Raw genomic sequence first — 24,765 nt, forward strand, 5'->3', positions numbered from 1 at the left:
CTAGATCGAGACAGTAAGAACTTATTTTCTGTTGCTCCATCTGTTCACACACAGACCCATCCATTCTTTCACTGAGTCTTTATAGAGCCACTGAAACTGCTTAAGCCTTACGGGTCCTGTATGAAAGACAAGGGTCTGCCCTGTGGAACTTAACACACGAGGAAGGACACAGACTGTTAAAGGGAAGGAACTGCACAGAGTGTTTGCAGGTAATGGCTGATACTATTGCTCTAACAATAGTGCTCTACAAGCAGAGCGCTTCCAAACTTTATTGTTTCCTAATCACAAAAATACTGAATAGTTATTAGAACATTAAGAAACACATGAAAGGAAAGACTGCTTGTAATCCCACCCAGAGATGATATCTAGTACCATTTTGTGTTCAGAATATCTTTCCAGCCTTTACCTCTACACACGAGATTACAAAATTATAAACAATATTCTATAATATCTCTACCACAATGACTATTTTCCTAGCACTTCCATTTTTTATTGTGGTTAAATATACAAAACAAAGTTACCATTTTAACCATCCTTTACGTTCAGGAAGTATATGTTGATTCACCCTACTGTGTAAGCATCGCCAGCATCCACCCCCAGAAGGCTTTTTTCACCCCAGAATAGCATCCTGTGCCCATGAAACATTAGCACCCCACTCTCTTCCCCTCTACCCCCCAGTCTCTGCCAACCCCCCTTCTGCTCTCTGTCTTTGTTGTCTTGACTGGAGCAAATAGTTTAGATGTTTGAAAAGTTTTTGATTTGTATTGCTGGTTTGCTCTGATCAGTGTAGTTTATGGTCTTACTTACTAGCCATACATTACTTTAAAAAAATATGTTCTAAGGGTTGGCTACTGCTTGTTCTAATATGTATAAGACCCTGAATTTAATTTCCAGCACTATTCTCCCCCTACAAAAATAAAATAAAATAAAAAAACAACCAGCCAATCAACCAATCAAAACAAAAACAAAAAAGAAAGACAGAAACTACTACGCCCTCATCAACAACAAAAACTTCATTATGACAGCACTGGGGAGGCAAGCTGATCTCTGTGAGTTTGAGGCTAGACTGGTCTACATAGTGAGACCTGTGTAAAAAAAATTGTTTAATTTTTTTTATTCCAGTCAGTGGTGGACTGACATGTCTTTAATCCTAGCACTTGGGAGGCTGAGGCCTGATCTTCAAATTGAGATCCAGGATAGCCTGGGCTACACAGAGAATCCTTGTCTCAATAAACAAAAACATAAAAAAGAACAAAATTTTTTACTTCTTTTTCCTTCAAGAAGTCATATGTTGCTGAAAATAATGGTAATTTTTCGAGACTTGTCTCTGAAAATGCAGGTCTTCATAAAACAGTCTCCATGGGGATGCAATCTTGGATGTTAATAGACAGTAATAGGTTCACCCTGTGTGTTATTTGGACAGGAACATTTTACCTGAGTCCAGGATTTTTCCTTTATCTCCCCTGTCCCATGGACATTAGGGCCAGTGTAGCCAGTCAGGTGGCCATCTTTGAAGCCCCATCAAGCCCCTGAGAAGACTGTTCATTCCTCCCACATGATCAGAATGAAAAACTTGCTCACCTTCTCTGTAGCATCCACTTCCCACCTTGGTTCCTGAATGCTTACTCTGCTCCCCTTTAGTTTTGTCTTTGTTTCACTGTCTGTGTCTGGTACCGGCGGAGACCAGAAGGGGTCAGATGCCCTGGGACTGGAGTTACAGAGAGCTGTGAACCATTATATGGGAGCTGAGAATCAAACCAGTGTCTGTGAAAGAGCAGCTATTGTGCCGAGTCACCGAGCCTTCTCCCCATCATCCCTCATAATTCTTATCCCAGTTTCTAGCACTGATGCTGGCCCAGATCTCAGTTGTTGGCAAGAGAGGATTTGTGTGAAAGGGCAGGAAAGCAGGCACTTCCTGCTAGTACAGAGAAATAAAATTCTTAAGGAAGCAAAGACACAGTCACATCTGTCTTCAAAATGTCTGGAAAACAGAAACAAACAGAAGAGAAAAGGGAGAAGTAAAAATGTATGGCCATTTGCTCTCTTCCATGAAAATGTCAACCCCATGAAGGAAAGCGAGCTGACCAATCTAGCTACCACCCAGGCCTGGAGTCAGGGCTACGAGTTGGCCCACTCCAACATCCACCCAATTGATGAACTGTTGGAACATGTGAAGGGGATAAGACGAACCTACAGACCCAAAAGGGCAGACTCTCCATGGCACAGGACAACAACAAGGATATCCACAAGGAGCCCCAGTGAGAGCCCACTGGGTGGTGTAGCAGAAACCAGAGGCCTTGAACCAGACCATCGACTTGTGACAATGAACACTTGAAAGTGGACACAAATTGACTAAAGGGTAAACTGTGTGTCTCAACAGCTACACTACAGCTTCCATGACAAGATTCTTCTTTTTCTTTTTTATTTTGTTTTGTTTTGTTTCTTTGTACTGTTTGGTTTTGCCTGGGAGGTGGTTGCAAGGGCAGAGGGCAGAATCCGAGGAGGCAGAGAGATGTGTAGGATTGGAACGCGTACTGTGAAATCCAGAGTCAATAAAAGTTAAGAAAAGATTAGGGAAAAATGTCCTCCCCACGATTTTAAAAACCAAGCTAAGTAAAAGACCTCAGTTTGCCTTAAATTAAGAAACACAGATAAAGCAGAAATAAAGCCACTAACCCACGAAGCCTCGCTTCCTTCCCTGAATTAACTCTCCACATAGTGACAGGAGAACCAATCTTCTCTCTCCTTAGCGGGCCTCGCTATACAGGTCTAGGTGGGAACCTGCCTGGCGGTGAAGGAGAAACAGATGTACCAGGGTAAACCCAGGGGACAGCTGGTGGGCAAGGATTGGTTTTCAACCTCAAGATCAGAACTTGATTATTTTGAGCTTCATGGAAATTCCAGAGGCCGTGTGTCTTAGTTACTGTTCTGTTACTGTTCTATAGCTGTGAAGAGACACCATGACCAAGGCAACTTATAAAAGGAAGCATTTAACTGGGAGCTTGCTTAGAGTTTCAAAGAGTGAGTCCAAGTCCATGGGCATCACGAAAGGGAGCTAAAGAATGAACAAGAAGGAGCAGTAACTGAGGGCTTTTATCTTATCCCCAAGTTATCCCACAGAGAGAGTGAGACCGGGCCTGGCTTGAGCTTCTGAAACCTCAAAGTCAACCCTCAGTGACACACCTCCTCCAACAAGGCCACACCTTCCCATCCTTCCCAAACAGTATCACCAACTAGGGACCAAGCATTCAAATATATGAGCCCATAGGGGTCATTCTCTTTCAAATCACCGAACTGCATCTGACTCATTATCATGGTACATGATAACTCCAAAGTGCGGGGCCTCTAGCCCCTGGCTCACTGCTCTGCCCTCTCCCAGTGTGTAGCACCCTGTGTTTATAACTCGTATTTGAGAATGAAACCAGCTATGTTAAGCCAAGAGCACAGGATCATCCTACCATGGGGCTCCAGCAGCTGGGAGGTAATGACTCGCAGTGAAGGACATGGGTTTCACGGGGTTCTCATGGAGAAAGGGAATAGGGGATGAGTGCTCCCTTTGGAGGTCTTGGCTTAAGATTCATTTTCTCTAGCTGGTAGCAGCAAGCTGCAAGTGAGGTTTTATCTGCTCTATCCTACTCCACGAGGAGCAGGCTGTTTAGGGTTTTGGGGGTACTAAGTAAGGAAACAGGGATTATAACTCAGAAGAAACTGTCAACACATTCATTTCCTGTTCTCCCTATTGTCGGTACGTGGTAGGAGTGGAAACCGGGTTTGGCGACTCGTCAGCTCCTTACCTCCAAGGGAGAAAAATTCTAAGGGATAAATCTTAGGAAAACGTTAAAAGCCAGAGGTGACAGAGCATCATAAAATGGCTTGTTAGGAGCAGAATGTTGGAGCATGTCCCTGCAAGTTTTGTCTCAGGAGTTTGCATGCCTAAGGTCCCAGGTGACACCTGTGTTACTGGTCCAGGTGCCACACTTTGAGACTCAGATGCGAGGGATGCCTGCCTATCCTGTGGTTTGAAAATGAGGTCTCCAGTTAGACCGTGTGTCACATAACAAGCTCTTATTTTGGAACAGGTGGTTCTTAGAAAATCATAGAGCCATGTGGAGCTTTTGCTTTTGTTTGTAGGACAGGAGGACAGGCGTAATGGGAATACAGGAATAGTAAGTTTTCATTCTTCAACATTGTACATAGACAGAGAAATTAGTGATATTTTTTTTTAGAGACATATGCTAAGAGGCCTCTAGATTTCATTAAACATGAATTATATCCAGAGAAAAACCTTACTTTGATCAACAGAGGGCTTGTGGACAAAGGAAACACAAGTCAGTTAGTACCAGAATGACAGACTTTTCCATTGTCTGTTGTTGTTCATCTCAGAAAAGCTGAGCCTTGCCTAGCAGGACAAATACATGCCGCTATATCTATGAGAGCTGTGCATTTTGTGGATAACTGAACCATAATAGGGTCTTCCAATTTATTATGATTCATTCTTGAAAATTACTGTCTTCACTGCTGTGGGAGCATGAATTCTTAGGAGGGAGAGAAGACAGCATTGGGTGAGGGCATTTACAAATATGAGCCTTATAATTGCAGCTATTTATTGGGTCTCAGGCAGATTGAGAATTTTGTAGGGGTGCTCTTGAAGCCATCCCTTGACTCACTGGGGGAGCAGGTCTATGCAAAGGGAGAGGGAGAATGAGTGTCACCACAGACTCTACGGACAGTTCTGGGACTTTCTTAGCCCCTCAGTGTTGAATTGAAGCAAAGTGGATAGGCATTGTCCGATACCTGCTGTCTCTGAGGAAGACATCTCACAAATGTATGCTCGCAAATGTGAGATGACATCTTAAGGCAAGGCAATGTCTGTGAAAGGAACTTAATTGTGAAGCATCCGTCGTAAGTGTTCCAGCACTGGCGGGAACTGGTATATCCATCCTGAAGGGGGGCTATCTTAGCATCTGCTGTGATAAAAGACACCCAAGAGCAACCCAAGGGAGGAAAAATTCATTTGCCTTACAGGTGCAGGTTACAGTCCACCACTTTGGGGAGGTCAGGCAGCTAGTCACATCACATCTACAGTCAATGACAGAAAGAGAATAAATACTGGCTTGGTAGCTCACTCTACCCTTATGTAGATCAGGGTCCGCTCCGTGAAGTGGTGCCTCACACAATGGTCTTGGTCTTCCAATATCAATTAACAATCAAAGCAGACCCCACAGACATGCCCCCAGACCAGCTTGGTCATCACTTAATTGGGACTGTCTTTCCACGTGACTCACTAAGCATCACAGGGTCCCTGGTTATTTAGGAAGATGAGAATTGTGCCTTGTCTCAGTGTCACAGACAAGCTGAAATTACATTAGATCCTGAAGGTATTGTTGTGTTGCTGTGCCCAAAATAGCCTGCTAGGTGCCATGGGCTACCTAAAAGAAATCAGATGCATGATCTATCTGATTTATTACGATTGTACAGTGGGTAGAATTTGCCCCATACCACTCCCCTCCCCCAGTTACTTAGGAGAATTCTTGATATTAAATATTGTACTTGATAGTGAGTAGGGTTAGATCCAGGTCTTAAGGTAGGTAGCCCTAAAAATGTTAAGAAAATAATGCCATTTATTGAGACACAATTGACTTCTACTTTATACTTTGTATATTTAAGGCTTTGAAACACAGTGTCTTAGCCACTGTTCTATTGCTGTGAAGAGACATCATAACCAAGGCAACTCTTATGAAAGAGAGCATTTAATTGGGAACTGGCTTACACGTTCAGAGGCTTGGTGTGGTATTGAAGAAGTAGCTGAGAGCTATATCCTGATTCACAAGCAAAGACAGAGAGAGACTCTGGGTTTGGCATGGATGTTTGAGTCCTCAAAGCCCACCGCTAACCACACACTTCCTCCAACCAGCCCATATCCCCAATCCTTCTAATTCTTTTAAATAGTGCCACTCCCTGGTGACTAAGGATTCAAATCTGTGAGGCCATTCTCATTTAAATCACACAGAGATCTGAAAACGTGTTCAAGTCCACAGATGTTGAAAGAGACCCACTGGAGTTTGAACTCTGAATGGACGGCTACTTAACCAGCCTTTCTCACTCCTCACTATCACGGGAGCAAGAGGAGAGAGAGTAAGCCCCTCACTTTGGTTCCTTTTAGCATTTACTATAATTTTATGTTTCTATTTTATTCCCATGTCCTCATGAACCTTACACTGTCATGTATGTGGTAGAGCTTGATGTTAAAGCCCTCCTCCCCACAAAATGGCCTCCTTCCCTATCATTCCACAGAGAAGAAACAGAATGGAAATGGAGAGATGGCTCAGTGGTTCAGAGCACTTGTTTCTCTTGGAAAAGTCTGGGTTTGGGTCCCAGCACCCACATGGTGGCTCACAACCATCCAACTCCAGTTCCAAGGAATCCAACACCCCCTTCTGAGCTTTGTGAACTGAATTTGATCTCTGCAAGTTTTATCTTGCCACCTTGTCAGAGTGCTTTGGATACTTTTAACTAGTTGAAAAGAAACCAAAAGAAAAGTATTCTGTGTTGTGTAGAAGCTAAATTTAAATAGCAGTGTCCATGAGTGCTGTTGGCATTACAACCATGCATGTTGGTTTACATGTTGATATGCTTTTATTCTCTTTATTTATTGCTTATGGCTGCTTTAAAAGTCATAGTAGCAGAACTGTGACAGTATTATGGCTTGAGAAGCCTAAAATATTTATTATCTTTCAGAAAAGCTTTGTAGACCACTGCCCTTGAATGCTGTTCAGCTAAGGCTCTGTTGGAAGGACTTGGGAAAGAGTTGAAAACTTGGAGTCCTGTCACTGAGAAACGGAGGCAGGAGCATTAGGAAGTCAAGTTCATTCTCAACTGCAGCTTGAGAGCAGCCTTGGTTGCATAAGGCCCTGTCTCAAGTGCAAAGAACCCAACGAAAACCTCACAGGCCCTAAGGCCTATCCTGAACTAATTTAATCAGAACGCCTGGAGGTGAGATCTGATCGGCAGTGTGTGCCAGCACTTTCTGGTGGTTCTGCTCTGTGTAGCCACAGCCGAGGAATTAGGCTCAGTACTTGCAGGCATTTGGAGGGGCAGGTGGAGGCCTGTCTGCAGGTCACCTTCATTACCTGTGTGTGGAAGGGTCGTGAGACCAGAGAGGTTCAGATCTAAAATAAAATCCCTCTCCCCGAGCAGGCTGGGAAGAGACAGAGGGAGAATCATGACAAATATTATATTCTAGCATATAGCATGGTTGAGTCAAAAACAGGTTTTCTCCACAATTGACTCTCATTAAATGTACAGGCAGGACAGCCCTCTCTGCTCCAGCAGGTACCCTAATTCCTTCATATCCACAGATGCAGCCATCTGGTCAAAGCTGTAGATCGGAACTAGTCACCCTGTGCAGTGTGGCCAAGGGAAGGTCTCGTCCGCTGTGCACTCCTGGCCGTGGGTTGTGCGCCTTGAAGTCTTTTGCACAGCTAGTTAAGTTGCAGGTTGCTAGGTCCCAGCTCAGATGTGCAAAGTTAGTATCTCTAGGAATAGCTTCGAACATCTATACTTGAACCAGCTCCTAGTGGGCTGAGACCCTCTCAGTTCAGTCACGCTTACCTAAATGGTGATTTATGTATTCTTGGCAGATGTGCAGGTCAGGGTTGCTCTCCCACTATTTAACATTGTGGACAGTTAACGACTCCACTCGGGATTACATATGTACACGTAGAAATGACAGAGGATCCCATACAATGTCTATGGCAGCTATGCCAACCTTGCTTTGGGAGGGCTCACTCTTTAAAAGGAAAGGCTTAAGAGAAGCTATACCCATTTGTTCCACCAATTGCTGTCTCTAAATATCTCTGTGGCAAACTGTCCATAGCAGGATTAAACGGGACTAAATCTTCCTTCTTTCAAGACAGGCCTAGTTTTTAGAAACGCATGCTCATCGCTTAAGTGGCTGATTGAATTAGCTGACCTTGCCTTTTCAAAATAAGCTCTGTCCCCCTCCCTTTCTGCAGAGCTAGGGATCAAACCAGTGCCTCCTATACGGGTGGCCAGTACTCTTAACCCGGACTCACCTGGAGCTCAGGAAATGGGATGCCGACAATCACACAGCAAACCAGTACAGCCTTTAACTCCAAACAAAGATTCATAATATTTTACATATTTTATGTATAGCAGAGTTTTCTTAAGAAAGCCCAGCATATCCCAAAGTGAAAGAAAACTGTTTTGAATTGACAAAATTTTTGTTGTTGTTGTTGTTGTTGTTTGAACCAACCCTACTTCTTTATTGCCATTTTCACAAGGTTTAATCGTTGACAAACCCCGTGAGCCATCAGTTTGTGGGTGTAGGTGTTTGACTATTGAACCATATGAATCCCTTACAAGAAATCACGGTGAAGGGCTGCCAGACATCAATCCTGTCTGTTAGTCTGAGAGACTCGGGGAAATGCGATACTTAGAAGAGACTGGTTTTCCACCGGGTTCTAATGTGATTCGTGGGTCTACATTTGCATCCGAGCCAAAAGAGAAGGCCAGGGTAGAGACAGAGCAACCCATGTACAACGAGCTGGGTTAGGTTACAAATGCACTTCGGAGTCAGATGTTAAGCATAATTCAAGTGGGCAGAGTGGGGCGATAAGTCGGTGCGAGGGGGAATGCTGGGTCCACTGAAAGGCTTTGCACTGCTCTGGGTCCCGAGAGGCCAGCTTCTAAAGCGAAAGGATATATTTGAAGCGCTGGGTGTACCTTCCTCCGGTGCTGGCGATGCCCCTTTGATAAGCGCACAAAGGCAGTGTGAAGCCTTCCACTGTTCCGCTGTCTATGGGCCCTGACTGCATTCTTTGTGTTCTCACTGCCATGAAGGCGGGCTCGGTTCTCCAGCGTCCTGTCTGCCGGCTTTCACAGCCCGGCTTTCCTGTCTCAAGCTGAACAGAACTGAACACACAGGTCACCAAGTCTTGAGGTCCTGTAGGAAAAGATTTCACGTTTCCCCAGGATGGTCCCAGCAACCTAAGGAGGCAGCGATGTGGAGTGTGTCTGGTCATTGCCTGAAGTCAGTCACGGGCTGTAGGGGAGCCAGTACTTGTTTCAGGGTTCCTGTGGAGCTGATAAGTCAGGCAATGATCCTGAAAAGTACAGGCAGTTTTATTTGACTTGAGTATTTTTGACAATAATCTGGAAAGGCTCTCTCTATGAATGAAAGTTGAGTCTTATGTTTGTTTGTGTAGATAAAACTGAGGTGGGGGGGAGGACATTTTCTCTGCTGGGGGCGGTAAAGAACCTTAAAAGAACCCCACTGCGTCCTTTACCTGAGGTTTCCCCAGCCCCCGCCCCCCAGACTTAGCTCTTCAGTAAATAGGAAAGCCAGAAAACAATTTCACTTGGCAGAGAGTTTGCTCTGTGGCGCCTCCCCCATGAAACGGGCTGCAGTGTCCTGGACAGTGCTGCTGTCTTCCAAACTTGAAGGGGGCGGGAGGTGGGGGAGGGGGTCGGTAGTCCAACTGCAAGGCAACATGGCTTCCAGAGGAGGACTGCTGTTTAAGGAACAAAGATATAGGGAAAAAAACAAAATCTAACTTAAGTCCTGCAGTGGGCAGAGTCCGGAAAGAAAGATGGTTTTGTTTGGATGATTAGTTTGGACTTCGTGGAGATAGGCAAAATTTCTTTTTCTTTCTTCTGGCGTGGGCGGGGTTTTGCAGTCTCAACAGTAAAGCTTCAGCCACATTCTCACTCCCTTACATCAGCCCACGCTCCCTTTCCCTCTCACGTGGAGAATCAATAAACAAAGTGGTCACTGTTGGTGCTGTGCTCAGAGGCAGGCCCCCTCTCTGCACCCCCATTCCCCCCCACTCGCCAGCTCCTAAAGGCCTGTGCGGGAAAGCCGGCTGGGTGGGCAGGCAGGCAGAAGACAGCAGGCACTCTGGGCCCCGGAAGACGTCCTTTCCTGTCACCCCTACCTTTCTAGTCAGCGCCTTGGGCTTGGGGTGTGGCTGAGGCTCCCAAAGTCACTGAGAATCACACTCATCCTTGGCAATGTTACAGTGACTTTCTTGGTCTCTGCCTCAGGGACAGAAAAGATCTTTGTGGGGAAGAAAAAAAAAAAAGCAAGAAAATGCAGCAAATGCAGACGCCTTTGTCTCCTATGACTGGGATTCTGGGTTAGTTAGCACACATAGCAAGCAAAGAAAGCAGAAATGTGAAAGGTTATTTGGAAGCAATTTCTTGAATGTTTTCGGGAGGCCAGGGTGGGACACTGGTCTTATAAATTTGAATAAAGTTTGTACAATAGGTCTTCTTTGGGAGAGATAGCCCATGGTTGATTTTGGAGTCTCAAATCCAAGTGTGTGTGTGTGTGTGTGTGTGTGTGTGTGTGTGTGTGTGTCAGAAAGAGAGAGAGAGAGAGAGAGAGAGAGAGAGAGAGAGGCAGTCCATAACCCAGCTGACTTTGAACTTTCAGCAATTCTCCTGCCTCTGCCCCACGAGTGCTGAAACTGTAGGTGTGTGCCATCACACAGGCATCCACAAATAAGTATTTTTTGAAAGCAAGTTCACAGGCACAAAGGTCCAGGCTCTCCTCATTCTTTTGAGGACAGCTCTAGTCAGAGACCTTCACACTCTAAGAAGACACAGGAATCTCACTTAGCCTAAGTTGTATGAGTGTACCCTGCGTGAGCCTACTGTTTGCCAGGACTGGGAGAAAGCAAGTCAACCAGCCAAGCCTGTACCAGGTAGATGGCTACCACCCTTAGCAGCGTATCGTGGCCTCACTGCTGTGAGGGCTGTCCAGAGTGCAGATCCAGCTCTCCGGTGCAGGGTTTGTAAGCAAGGAACAGTACACATCACTCTAGTCCCAGAGCTGACTGAAGGATCCTTCCCTTTCTTCCCTGCCCAGTGTGGGTCTGGATTTGCTCCCTGTCTCTGGCATCATTTGCTGCCTTATTAGAAGACAGTTAAACTTGGATTTGTTCAAGTTCAGATTCCTGTTTACAAAATGGAGTCAAATACTTGCCTTGGAATGGTATTAGGGAGAATGAAGTACACAGAGGCCAGACCAGAAAGTGAGCAACAAAGTAACCCTGGCCAAGGGAGTCAGTTCATTAGCATGCTGGAGAGTCAGGAATTCAGGGCTAGCCTGAGCTATACAATGAAATCTTGTCTCAAAACACAACAACAGAAGCCAAACAAAACAAATAACAACCACCAAAAATAGTTTTAAAAGATTGTTTATCTGCTAGGCAGATAAAGGTGGTGGTACACACCTTTAATTTCAGCACCTTGGAGGCAGAGGCAGGAGGATAGACCTCAGGGAGTTTTTGGCCAGTCTGGTTTATGAAGTCAGTTCCAGTACAACCAGGATGGTTTCACAGAGAAACTCTGTCTCAAAAAAGTAAAAAAAAAAAAAAAAGCCCCCAAACAATTGTTTGTCTAATCAACTTCGAATAGAAATAAAACATTATTTATATTGCTCATATCTAACTACAATAGAGTCAGAAACAAGAAATAATCCAGAACTAGAGAGATGGTCAAAAACACTTCCTGCTTTTTCAAAAGATCATGATTTAATTTCCAGCACCCACATGGTGGCTCACAACGGCCTGAAACTCCAGTTCCAGAGAATCTGATGTCTTCTTGCTTCTTAGCTCTGTGGACTTCTGCAGATATATATGGTATACATCCACATACTTAGGCACACACATACCCATAAAAATTAAAATCAGTAATAAGCACTTAAAAGAAAGAGAAATACTAAACAGTAAGTCACAAATGCCATAAATAACCCAAGTTAGTGTTTATATGCTTGTTGGCTTTTTTGGAGACCATGTTGCTACATAGCCCAGGCTGGCTGTGAATTCCCAGCCTCTCTCAGGGACCAAGTGCTGGGCCCACAGGCTGGAAGCACAGCCACATGACCCCATCAGCACTTTCTGTAGTGTTGTCTGTACAGGGTGAGTGCAGCCAACACGTCACGTTCGAGCATCTGCTTCATGTGAGTCTCCCCCAGGACTTTCATAGTCTGAATACCTGACATCCCAAATCACAGTGCTTAGCTTTTGCATTTTATCTGTCCCGAGGTTGTGGGTCAGTATTTTTACTCTAAAATTACATATCCAGTATTCAAGCATTTCAAATCACATTCTCTCCCATCAAACTCTTAGCAAGCTTTATATTTGTTATCCTAAAATGTTTTACACTTCCATTGGCTGATTGATTGACTGTGTATGTGTGTGGGGGCATGCATTCCACAGTGCACTTGTGGAGGTCAGAGGACAACTGGTAGAGGTCAGTTCTCTACTTCTACCATGTGGGCCCCAGGGGACAGATTCAGGTCTCAAGGCTTGACAGTAAATGGCCTTTATTAGTGGGATCACCTCACAGGCCCAATATTTGCCAAATTTTACCAAATCACTCCTTAGAATAATTGATAGGTCCCTAATGATGGATAAATATATTTGAACTAGAATTTCCCATTTTTCCTAAAAACGTATTTTGTATTTTTTTCCTTTTTTCCCCTGATTTAAGTGAGCATGAGATATCTTGTAGTGTTTTTTTTTTAATTTTCAATTTTAAAAGTATGATACATATTAACTTTTTCCCAATTTGTTTTCTTTTGTTATTTGAGACAGTGTCTTGCTCTGTAGCTCAGGCTGGCCAAGAACTGAAGCCCTTCTTTTCCGTCTCAGTCTCCTGAGTGCTAGGATGTGAACCTACCATAGCCGGCTTTGTTTTTCAAGACTGAACTTTTCTTTTGTGGTATAAGTGGTTTAAGTCAGGGAATAGCACACTGTGGCCCATCAGCCAGATCTCGCGTGCCCTTATTCCTAAAAATAAAGTTGTATTGGTACACAGTTGTGCTCGCTTGTCTATGTATTGTCTCGAGCATTAGCCCTCTGGCCTTTAACTTCTAATCTGTCCCTCAGCCTCCCACACCAGGCTCCAACACTGTTACAGACTTGAGCTCCCGTCATCCGGTACTGGATGCCTTCTTGTCCTTTCTCCTACTTCTGTGTCCGTGATCCCAACCCCCACTCTTCCAGGATGGTTTACCTTCTGAGAGGGACCATTCCCTTTAAGTCAGATTCACAATGCTAATTTCATTAGAAGATACGGACCGCTGATGTACAAGAACCAGACTGTTTGGGAAAACACTTTGCAGAAGCACAAGGTACTGTATAAAAGCGGCGACTTCTCCCACTAATTAGCAATTATTGTAGGTGGCAGCGTCAACATCCATCACCATTTCTACTGTTTTTTGTTGTTTTTTTTTTTTTTCAAACTGCTTGCCTGGCACTCCCAATGACTGCCAGGAAGTAGACAGTCTTCCCATTCTTAAAATACTCTATTGAATTCTATCAATACAGTAAGGAACCTAGGTGAGTTATTTTGGTGATCAGAGGTCAAGGAGGATCAATTGTAAGCATCTCATCAATTCAAATAATCATTTAGTTGACTAAAATATCAAACACACAGCCAAGCAAGAAAGCCCAAACATCTGCATCATCCTTCAGTCGATTCCAGAAAACAAAGCTTGGACTATCAGAGGAACAATAAATATGGCCTCCCAAGAGAACACTGAACCAAGGAGCAGTCCTTTCCCCTGCTGAGTACCACAAGCAGTCACGTGAAAGAAGACAATAATGCCTCAGGAGAAAGTTTCATTTATTCAGAGAAAACCAGAGATTCTGAGCCAAAACATTTTATGTAGAAATGATGCCCAGAATCTTTGGAAATTCTGCTCACTTCTGCAACGTAAGTTAGAACACGGAGCTCCAATCTGTACTGACTGACTTTTCGGAAGCATGTCTGCAAGCCTTCGCTCTGATGGCGTCTCCCTTTGGATCGTCATAACCTATATTAAAAAGCTACAGTGCAGCATTGTGTGTATGTACAGATGCAGTTTGTTAATTTTAACTATGATCTTTCCCCTTTGCGTTGTGAACAGACTGGGTGTTCCACTTATAGAGGGTAGCCTTGCTGGTTATGAATGCTCCACCCCGGACCAGAAGCTCCTCATTATAATCACCCTTCTGGGGAGGTGGTGCCTGCTCCTTCGCTACCTCCATTAACCAGCAACTCTTATTTATTAATAGTGCTGCCTGTTCCTCAGGAAGTGCAGTATACAGTAAGGTCAGAAAATAAGCAAAGGAGAAAACTTGAAATTGATTTTTTTTTTCTCTGTGAAATTACATGAGAGTTCAATGGCTTGCAGCAGTAGCTGAGTCAATATGGCTCCATTTGAGACCACCTTGAAGTTCAAGGCTTTTCCTATCCCTCATAAACTTCCTCTCCTGTCAGATTCATTCATATTTAATTGTGTTTTGTGGTGAAATAGTATGACCTTTATTCACCACGGTGAGGATTTTGCTCAGGGTAGAATTGTGAAACAGTCCAAAAAAACAGTTTGCCCTTGCTTGTTAATATCAGCATCACCGTAAAATAAATCTGAAAACCCAAAGGGAGGGAAAAGACCAATAAAGTGAATCATAGGACTCCTTGCAAGACAGTTTTTCAGTGTTACAGTGCTGCTAAGTCTTTCTGGGTTTGAGCTGCAGAAAAACTAAGTACGGTGCCTTCCGTACGGTGGGACTAAGCTAAAATCCTGTGTCAGCTACCCCGCTGTCCTTTCTGAACACTCCCTTGAATGCTGCTATTGATGACTTACAGACCACAGGTGAATGTTAAGACTTTCTATGGTTTCTGTCTCCAGGGAAGCAATAAGCCGCCTGTGTGACGCTGTCCCTGGGGTCCACGGAGCCATTAAAAAGCGAAAGGTGACTATTTCCATGAGCTTCTTGTTTTATGTCTCTTTAACTATGACAAAATGGTATAAAAGTGTCATTGTATTCCTGGACTTTTCAATTTTTTTTTTATTTGTGGTCCCTTTTTGTCTGAGAATTTTATGTATGTGTGTGCATGTTTGAATGTGGGTGTGGATGTGTGTACACGTATGCTTGTGGTTGGGGTGGCTCATCTCCCTCCATGTTTATTATTGATTTGTTTGTTTGTTTGTTTTCTTGTTTTGGAGACAGGGTTTTTTACTGCCCTTGGACTTGCCAAGGAGGCTAAGCTAGCTGGCCAGTGAGCTCAAGGAATTTGTTTCTGCCCTCCGCTGTAGAGATTACAGGAATGCAAATCCTCATCTCTCTCTCTCTCTCTCTCTCTCTCTCTCTCTCTCTCTCTCTCTCTCGTGTGTGTGTGTGTGTGTGTGTGTGTGTGTGTGTGTGTGTGTGAATGCATGTGTTCTGAGGGTGGAAGCTGGGACCTTGGCTGAGCTAGACAGCTGGGGAGATCCTCAGCATGAGAGTTTCCATGACCCCAGCTATAGAGCTGGAGGGATAGAACCAACTCCTGAAAGACTTTCTTTTACCTTCACATATGTGCTGTGACATGCACATGCCAACATTCATAAACACACGTTGGCACACATAAACTGATAATAATAAATAAGAACTAAAAGTCATCTAGCATACATGATTTCTGAAAACAGTCACTAACGGTGAAAGCCCACATGCATACTAATGAGGATGTGCTTATCAGTTTCCATATAGAGAGTTCAATTTTGGCAGCATATTTGATAATGCAGACTATAGAACATCTTATCCAATCTTCAGATTTAATGGGCATTCTATTTTGTGACTGAAGTGACTGAGAATGACACTTCATACAAGTGTGTAGTACTGAGTGGCAGAAGTGTGTCTAGGACCATTTCAGAAATTCCTTGAAATTTCGACCCAATCTCAGGCCAAAATTCCCTTAATGGTATTTTATGAAACTCAAGTGAATGATTCAGACAACAACTTCTCCTTGATAATCCTGCATTGGAATATAATGCAACACAAAGATAAAATAATTTGATACCAATATGCTAAGGAATGACAGTTGGAAAATAATGTGTCTTCTCTCTGTAGACAAACCACTGTTTTTCCTAAGAGCAGAGACTGTAAGTGCGGTGAAGTACTGCGATGTCCATAGCATGACATCGTCTCTAATCTGTGTCAAGATGTCTCAGGCAGCATGCCCTGGCACTGCTCATCTGACACACACACACACACACACACACACTCTGATACCCACATAACCCATGAAGAGCGAAGGCTTTGGTAAAGTCCTACCACACAACCATTCCGGCTCATTTGGTTTATAGAAAATGAAACAGAGAGGAGGCGGTACACATCCGTAACTTACAGCGATGCTTTGCTATTTTTAAAGGCTCCTGTTAAGTCCCTGTCAACGGTTCTTGGCAAAAGCAATCTTCAGTTTTCAGGAATGAATATAAAACTGACCGTGTCGACTTGCAGCCTTGTACTGATGAACCTTGACAACCAACAGGTAAGGTAACCAATGATTATAGTTTGGCATTTTATTTTTTTTCCTGGAAGTCTGTGGTTAGTAAGAGAATAAGGTGTCAGAATGTGCTTACAATTTAATAAGCCACAAAGAGAAAAATGTCCCAAGATTTATGCACTCAGTAATTAGAGTTCCTAACAGTGTTACTATTGCTGTGGAGTTTAACTGCCTACAAAACCACTTATTGCACCTCATTGGTTCTGTATAAGGAACCAAAGGTAAAGGACATAGCTAATATTATTTGCCAGTTAATATCCCTGATGTGGTTATTGGACTGAAGTCAGATGAAGGACAAAGAGCAAAGGTGCTATCGGGGTTAGCATGGGGTTAATGTGCTATAGAATTTTCTCCAGGAGTGGGGGACTAGACAATACTTACCTCCTCTTCTCATAAAGTCCCACTGACAAATTGTACAGTTCCCCAAAGTTTACCTGGGGAACTAAGGAAGTTGACTCACTTAGAAAGCATAGGTGAAAGGTTACAGGCAGGAGCATGGATGGCTTTGAAACAGTCACATTGAGAAGTCTGCACCCAGTATGGATGGTGACTCTCCTATGGCTGTGTAGATAGAGCCCGACTATCCCACCTTATGGAGTCCTAGCCCCTCTCTGAGAACACATGCAATTAGGGCAGGATTGCATTCAACTAGTTGGGAGGAGTCGCTGGATACTCCACTGAGGATTCTTGCGAGGGAATGTCAAGTTTTGTTGACTGATCTTTCTCAAATAGGTCCACTGAATTCTTGCAGATGGAGGTAGTCTGGCTCAGAGAATAGCCCCCCACAAAAGCAGTTAACTGAAACGTGTGCAGGGAGTGATACCGTCCAGGCCTTAGTTGAACGCTCTCTAAGATGTAACAACGTGGACATCATTTTCCTTTCATGACCTGGGATGTTAAGGTCTGCCTGGGTTTTCCTGCAAAGTTTACTCACTAGAGAACCACTCTACTGCAACACACGTAAAAGAGGCACAGACACTGGGCTAAACATGTATGGCAACTACAGTGAAAGATGCTCATGCCAGGTTATTTGTGCATGTTGGAACCTGATGTTGCTCTGTGTCCAATATACAGTAACTGAGGCTGTTCCTATAGGGAGTACTGTTTACCAAGGACTCATGGATGGCTCATTGGTGACCTCTGGGTCACACTACCTATTTACAAGGCTCCTTGCATCATTTGAATACTGTTATAAGGTCATTAAGTGAGGTAATGAATGCAAATTCCTTAGCACAATGCTGGCAATGTGGTGCCCGATATTGTTTACTCATCCTTTCTCCAAGGCCTTTTCAGGCAAAAGAAGGCAAAAGCATAATATGCAAAGCCGTCAACAGCTTCACTGTTGCTTTTTTTCTGATGATGAAGTGTACAGCTCACTTAGTAGTATAAAATAGCTCAGAGGACCCTGTTGACTATGAAAGAATATAGTAGTCTTGTTTAGGTGGGGGTTGCTTATCTATCCAAGTATAGGTGATATCATAGTGAGCACAGTGCTGCAGAGTTTTGAGGGGCAAAGGCGGAAGATGCAACACAAGTGAAATTTCATCCATTCATCCATTAGGACCTCAGGGTATTTGCATATGTAAATTGCAGTTCTGGTTTTACTTGTATATGGTACCATAGGGACTCACTGTGTTTAGGGTTGACATCTCATTGAACTACTCCAATTACTTATTGTTTTTAAAAAGCAAAGCTGGAGATATCCTGGTGACAGCCTCAGGTGCAGAATCTAATCATCAGTTTTTGTTTGTTTGGGTTTTTGTTTGCTTTTGAAACAGTCTCTCTATGGTAGTCCTGGAACTTGCTATGTAGACCAGGCTAGCCTTGAACTCAGAGATCCTGTCTCTCCCTTCTGAGCATGGGGATTAAAGGTGTATCCCACCACCTCTGGCTAATTGTTTTTGAATGACCCTTTCCAAGGAAAGACTAAAGAGAATTGGGGGGTTGTCAACAATGGGGTTTTGGTGCACACGGTGGTGAGGCACTGCCCAGCCTGTCTCTTCTCACCACTATTCTTCTTTAGCCATAGCAGGCAGAGGTGTGTTGTATGACTTTTGCTGGGGAGATGTCAGCAAACACCTGTTTGCCTCAGGTAAGGCATCGAGGACAGACCCGTCAGCTCCACCCAAACCTAGCTCAGTGAGCAGTGAGTTTACCGAGCCTACTTATAGCAAATGGGTGAGGGGTTACTTAGAAGTGCGTGGATGACCTCAAAGGCAGCTGCTCAGGGCAAAAATAAAGACCCATCCCACATGGATGAGGACTCACAAAAGTTGCATCTCTGGGGCTCTCTGCACAACTAGCCTAGCTGGGCTTTTTAGAGACTCTTCTGCCCATTGTTACTGCTTGCAGTCATGAGCAGGGGCCTCTGGAATCATGCAAGTTTTAGATTTTGAGATTTGCTTCATATATACCATGCAAAGAACAGTTAAAATGTTGAAGGGATGAAGTCAGTGGAAGAGTCCTCATGGATATAGCACGAGCAAATGACTAGTTTAACTATTGAAAGGTCATGAAATTTAAGAGAATAAGGGCTGGTGAGATAGGCTACCAAGCCTGATTACCTGTTTGATTCCCAGGCACGCTTGGTGGGAAGAGAGAACCAACTCCTTAACCTCGGCTTATCCTTTGACCTCGGCTTGCTACGGCAGGCACCCTCCCCACATACACGCAAATACCAATGCATGGCTCCTCCTAACTTTCATGATATACTTTGATCCCCAAACTTAAATACATTCAACTTTGTGGACACTGCCATTACTTTTCCAGGGGAGGTGTGAGCAATTTACCCCAAATAGACACCAATAAATCAAATCGATGATTCCTCCAAGGGCAACTAGTCAGTCAGTGAATTTATTGGGTAAATAAAAAGGAGGGCCGGGGTTACTCAATGTTTAGACCTGCACTACAGAAGGTCACATCCTAACATGGGTGGCAGCCTCCCAAATGTCAGTTAAACAGAGTCCCATGTCGGGTAGCTTCCCCCTTTCATGTATTTCGGCACCTATTGAAACCACAGGCAACTGGGGCAGAATCACGAACAGGTGCTACGCAGGAGCCGGAGGGCGGACTAGAACCTCAGGTCTAACTACAACTCTTGGGGCAGTCACTTCCCTCCCTCCACCACGTGGGCTCCTGAGCTCACACTCGGGGCATCAGTCTTGGCTGTATGGCAGACAGTGCCTTTGCCCACGGAACCATCTCATCAGCCCAGCCTCCCAAACAAATAAACAGAAAACCTCACGAAACCCTTACAGTTAACCTACTGTCTTATATTGCCGTTATGGCACAGGAACACTCAGGACTTTTTAATTCATCATAAAAGATGTGCTAATACATTCATTTTTCTTGTCAAGACCTTTGGTGCAATTACCACTCAAGGAACTTGAGCATCTTCACCAAATAACCCAAAGCACAGAGTGGTTTCCGTTGACTGGTCAATTCTTTCAGAAAATTCTTCAGTTTACTTAATCTTAACTTCTCAGAATCCATTTGCCAGGTAACTAAAAACGGTTCGTTTACACTGTAAGCACTGGCTTAAGATTTTAAGATGCATGCAATGTAAAAGAATTTTGTATAAGGTTATGTTATGTATGCAAAGTTATTAGACAAAACAAAATACACAGAACAGGAAAATTTATTATCGCCAATGCTGGTGCATAAGGACTAACAAGCATAATTAGAAGGAGGGAGAGGAAGAGAGGGAGAGAGGAGAGAATATGAGTATCAGGTACCCAGGTGGACTTCTGAGCAGGTTGAAAACCTTCAAAGTCTGACAGCATAATAGCTCATAAAATCTTTTATAGATACAGGTAGGATTTCCTTGCTCTTGACAATTTTCACAAACAGTTCTTACAATATGAAGTTCAGCTATAGTCTTACCATCTGTCAAGGTAAAAAAAACAGCAAGCAAAATGTCCCTAGTATAAAAGGGTATTAGAAAGTTTGTCTTTGGGCTTTCCCACACATTTTAATGCATGAACTTAAAACTTTAAAAAAATGACATCTTGGTTGTTTTTTTAACTTTAAAAATCATCACAATGGATTTTTTCCAAATTACAGGTCACAGTAGCTTTATAAATCATGAAGATACAAGTGCAGTCAAAATTCCAGTAGCTTCTGTAACACATTTTAAGATGATAGTACACATGATAACACGTTTACACTTATACACGCATAATTACTTTGCTTATCCTTTGGGGATGAATACTCAATCTTAAATCTCAAATTCAGCTTTTGATAACTGATTTACATAAACCACAAAATAGAATTTGGAAAGTTTTCTCAACAGGCTTTCAGTTCGAATCAAAGTTATCTTGTGGATGTATTTTTTCCTTATTCTTTCATTAGATTCTTGTATTGGCAGTCACGATTTTCTCTTGCAAAACCATCTTTACAAGCTTAACACAAGAAAGTTCTTCTCCGACGCAAGAAAAATCATCTCGTTCAATAGTCTGAACCAGAGCTTTTTGCTGAGCCCCTCCTTCCTTGATTCTCCTTTTCCACAACTGCACGGTCACTCACTGGCTTGTCTTCTATTCCGAGAAACAAAAACCGTTATTTTTTTGTGTGCACAAAACTATTTGGAATGAACCCAAAAATAGCAGAATGTTGAATCTCTCCCTCTCAGGTAGTTTCCTCCTCTTTCGTCAGCATTTACTCTCGATCAATGATCTCATCACAACCGAGCTCTTCGGTCAGTCGATTGACAACCATCAGCGAAAACAGCTCTTCGATAAAAGCTAGCTGGTCGAAAGGGCTCTTCTCGCACCGCGCCTGAAAGCCGCCATCCAGGGCATCGCCGGCTCGCGCCGTTCTCAGGAACACCTTGTTGGCTTCCTCCAGCGCGGCAGACACCCTGTGCATCGCGCCGCTCCAGCGCTCCTCTTCCGGGAAGTCGTAGTCGTCCTCCCAGTCATCAAACTCGTCGCCCTCCAGGTCTGCGCCAGCCTCGGGGAACAGGCCGCGCTGGGCGCGGGCGGACGGCGCGGCCTCCTCCTCCATGGGGCCCTCCTCCGGGGCCGGCCCGCGGGCCCCGCGGCCTACCTCCATGTCGCCCTCGCCGGGCAGCACGTCCATCTGCAGCTCGTTGCTTTCTTCGTACAGCTCGCAAAGCTCTGCCATCTCCGCCATGGTGGATGCTACTTAGCGCAGCCAGGCAAAAAAAGCTTCCACGGAGAAGGATGCGCGAACGGGCGTGGTGCGCGTGCGCAGGCAAGTGGGCGGGCGCGGCACGCGGGCGCGCGAGCAGGCGTGGCACGCGTGCGCAAAGGACGGGGGCCCCCGGCGTGGTGCGCGAGCGGGAGTGCGTGCGTGCGTGCGCAGGCGAGTGGGCATGCGTGACGCGAGTGCGGGGCACGGGGCACGCGCGCTAACAAGTAGGCGGGCGTGGTGCGCGTGCCAGCACCGAGCGCGTGCGCAGGCGAGTCGGTGGCCTGGAGCGCGGTGGGCGTGGTGCGCGTGCACGAGCTCTATTTCTACCCCCCCCACACCCAACCCCCTCTCCGATACTCCCAGGGTCTGGGTGGGCTCCGGAGGTCGCTGCTGGGTCTGGACCTTCCGCCTGCAGACCCGTTCTAAGTTCCTTGCCTAGTGCTTGCTTTTGCCGCACTTCTCACGTTGCTGCAAGCCGGAAAGCACCGGGTTTCTGGGACAGACAGCCGCCTTTCCCCCATCTCCCTGCCTCCCCAGCATCCCCTGTCAGTCGTCCACCGCCCTGCCTCCCCAGCATCCCCTGTCAGTCACCCTTCTCCCTTTCTCCTCAGCATCCCCTGTCAGTCATCCTTCTCCCTGCCTCCCCAGCATCCCCTGTCAGTCATCCATCTCCCTGCCTCCCCAGCATCTCCTGTCAGTCATCCTTCTCTCTGCCTCCATAGCATCCCCAGTAACCTGGGTGTCCACTACCGCTCATCATTTCAAAGCCACCTAGCCAGCCGGACTGAGTGGTGTGAAAATTCAACTTCCCAGTTTTTTTCTTCTGAATATACTGAAGTTGACCCTAATCAAGGACAAGTGTGTGTGTGTGTGTGTGTGTGTGTGTGTGTGCGCGCGCGCTACAGTGTTTAAGAATATTCACACCCTTGCCACCAGTTGTTTTATTGAATTAATAAAATTAAATTTCAGTTTTATCAGCTTGTTCTCTTTTATGTGTATGGATGTTTTATTTGCATGTAACGTCCGTGCGCCATGAGTGTGCATGGCCTGCAAAGACCAGAAGAGGGAGCTGATCTCCTGGAAATGAGGTCACAGTTGTGCACTGCCCTATGGGTGCTGGGATTCAAACTCTGGTCCTTAGTGTGAGCAATCGATGGTGTTTACTGCCAAGCCAGCTCTCCAGCCCTGACTGTGTCCTTATAATCTTTCTGTAGCTTTAATTTATTGGAGGACAATTATCTTTCAGTAGGTATAGGGAACGTTTGCTTTCTTTTAGTGCATTAACAGGCCTTACTATGTGTTTGTTTTGCTGATTTGTAGGAATTCTTTGAAAATGAATGAATATTCTGTTTTTCATTTTACAAATATATTCTTCGAGTCTGTGCTTAAGGAGTTTATAAAACATTTAAAATTAGTTTGTTTGTAATCAAATAATTTGTTTTCTATCTTTTTTGTACCATTAAGATGGATTTTCCAACTACAGTAATATGCCTTGCTACCTGACAAGGTAAACCTTGTCCACTTGCTTAAAAAAAATGCCCTAGTTTTTTTTTTATATTTATTCTCCCATATACATTTTAAAAAATAGCTTAAAAAGCTACACTAATGACTGGTACAATTTCATGGTATTTATAAATTAGTTTAGGGAAAAATCATTGACATCTTTATAATAATATTACTTTCATATCCATAAAGTGATAAGTATCTACTTAAGTAGATTTAAAATTTTGTTCTTGAGGATTTCATACATTTATATAATGCTGTAGGATCCTATTCACTCTCCCGTTTCCATCCACCAACTCCCCTCAGGTCTCCCAACATACATCCTTTCCAAAATTAATATCCTCTTGTTTTGTTTTTTAATGACCCACTAAGTCCACTTAGTGCTGCCCATATGTGCTCAAATGGGAGGTCATTCGCTGGCGTATGGGCGACCTACCCGATGCCATCCCTCCAAAGAAGACTGGCTCTTCTAGAAGTCATCACCTGCTAATGGCTCCTCAGTTAGGCTTCTGGCCTTGAGAGCACTCCTACGAAGGCTGGAATTTGGGCTGGCAATCTCATGCAGGAATTGTGAGGATATGCACAGACGCTGTGAATTCATGGGCGCAATGGCCCTGCCTTGTCCAGAGGACAGCAGTCACAGCACTGCCCTTCATCCTCTGACGGTTATATCACTTTTGCCTTCTCTTCTGCCAGAGGTCATTTTTTAAACCCTTCAATGATGGTTTTCCTAAAGTATTACATGATTTTTTTTTTACTGCTTTTATATTTGGACATACTTGTATGAAATCTTCCTTTTTGCCCATTAAATGCAGTTTCTGATGAGTGATTATTGATATATGATCTCTGCGTGTTGATTTTATTCTTACTGAAATATTAATTCATAAAAGTAATTCATAAGTAATGTGTGTGGTTTAATAACCACAAACTGAACATATTTGTTTACCTATACCCCGGAAGAAAAGGAACGGTTTGTAGATTTCAGAAAAACACTTTTTCCTTCCCTTGTGCCTCATGAATAACCACCAAATTTTAAGCAAATATTTCAATAAAATCTTTGCCATTTTTCATAAGTTAAATGATACATCAATTTATTCTTTGTGTTTGACTCTTTTTTTTTTAACCTACCAAACACATTGTTACATTGTAAGTAGTCTACTATTTGAATATCACAACAGTTGACTTTGGGATTGCTTCTAATCCAGGGCTATTTTAAATAGTTATTTATTTCTTGAGAATATAATTTGTTGCATGTATTTATTCAATTCTCATTGGCTGTCCATCTAGGAGCAGATTTTCTTGGCTGCCTTTTATGTACAGCCTTAGCAGATTCTTCCACACAGTTCTGCTGTCAGAATACATTAGTAGTTGCATATTTGGTAATTTGATGAACCTTTAGAACTGTATAACAATTAACCTCTACAAATCAGTTACTGTACTGAATTGTATTGTGTTCGCTTCCAAACACAAGCAGACAAATTAGTATCGCAAATAAAACTCATTTTGTGCTAATAAATGCAGCTGTCTCGCTAGTCATACTTCACATTAGAAATCTTTAAATTTTTATACTGTCTTTAGATTTATTTTACTTTTATGTGTGTGGGTGTTTTGCCTCCATGTGCATTTGTGTACTATGTGCAGGTTTGGTTCCCCAAACGGCCAGTAGAGGGCACTGGATCCTCTGTTGATAATTACACATGGTTATGATCCAACATGTAGACGCTGGGAGAGGAACCCGGGTCCTGAAACAATGAGCACCTTTCCAGC

At 44.0% G+C, this 24,765-nt stretch overlaps 2 protein-coding genes across 2 annotated transcripts in view; one reads left to right on the top strand and one right to left on the bottom strand.

Moving 5' to 3' along the window:
• Nucleotides 1-24,765, top strand: part of Shc4 (SHC adaptor protein 4) — a 98,744-nt gene that overhangs the window by 31,258 nt on the left and 42,721 nt on the right. The window contains exons 3-4 of the mRNA XM_048459548.3: nt 14,705-14,768; nt 16,207-16,326. Coding sequence (XP_048315505.2) covers nt 14,705-14,768; nt 16,207-16,326 — 184 coding nt within the window. The remainder of the gene's footprint in view (nt 1-14,704; nt 14,769-16,206; nt 16,327-24,765) is intronic.
• Eid1 (EP300 interacting inhibitor of differentiation 1) lies at nt 19,961-21,571 on the bottom strand. The gene has a single exon (XM_048459549.3). The coding sequence runs from the start codon at nt 21,472-21,474 to the stop codon at nt 20,998-21,000; it is 477 nt and encodes a 158-aa protein (XP_048315506.2). The 5' UTR covers nt 21,475-21,571; the 3' UTR covers nt 19,961-20,997.

Source organism: Myodes glareolus, chromosome 10, assembly GCF_982192425.1.
Source record: "Myodes glareolus chromosome 10, mMyoGla1.1, whole genome shotgun sequence".
In the NCBI taxonomy this organism is placed as follows: Eukaryota; Metazoa; Chordata; class Mammalia; order Rodentia; family Cricetidae; genus Myodes; species Myodes glareolus.

Coding starts and splice junctions, on each gene's coding strand:
- Eid1 (XM_048459549.3), bottom strand. CDS start 21,474: ATGGCGGAGATGGCAGAGCTTTGCGAGCTGTACGAAGAAAGCAACGAG.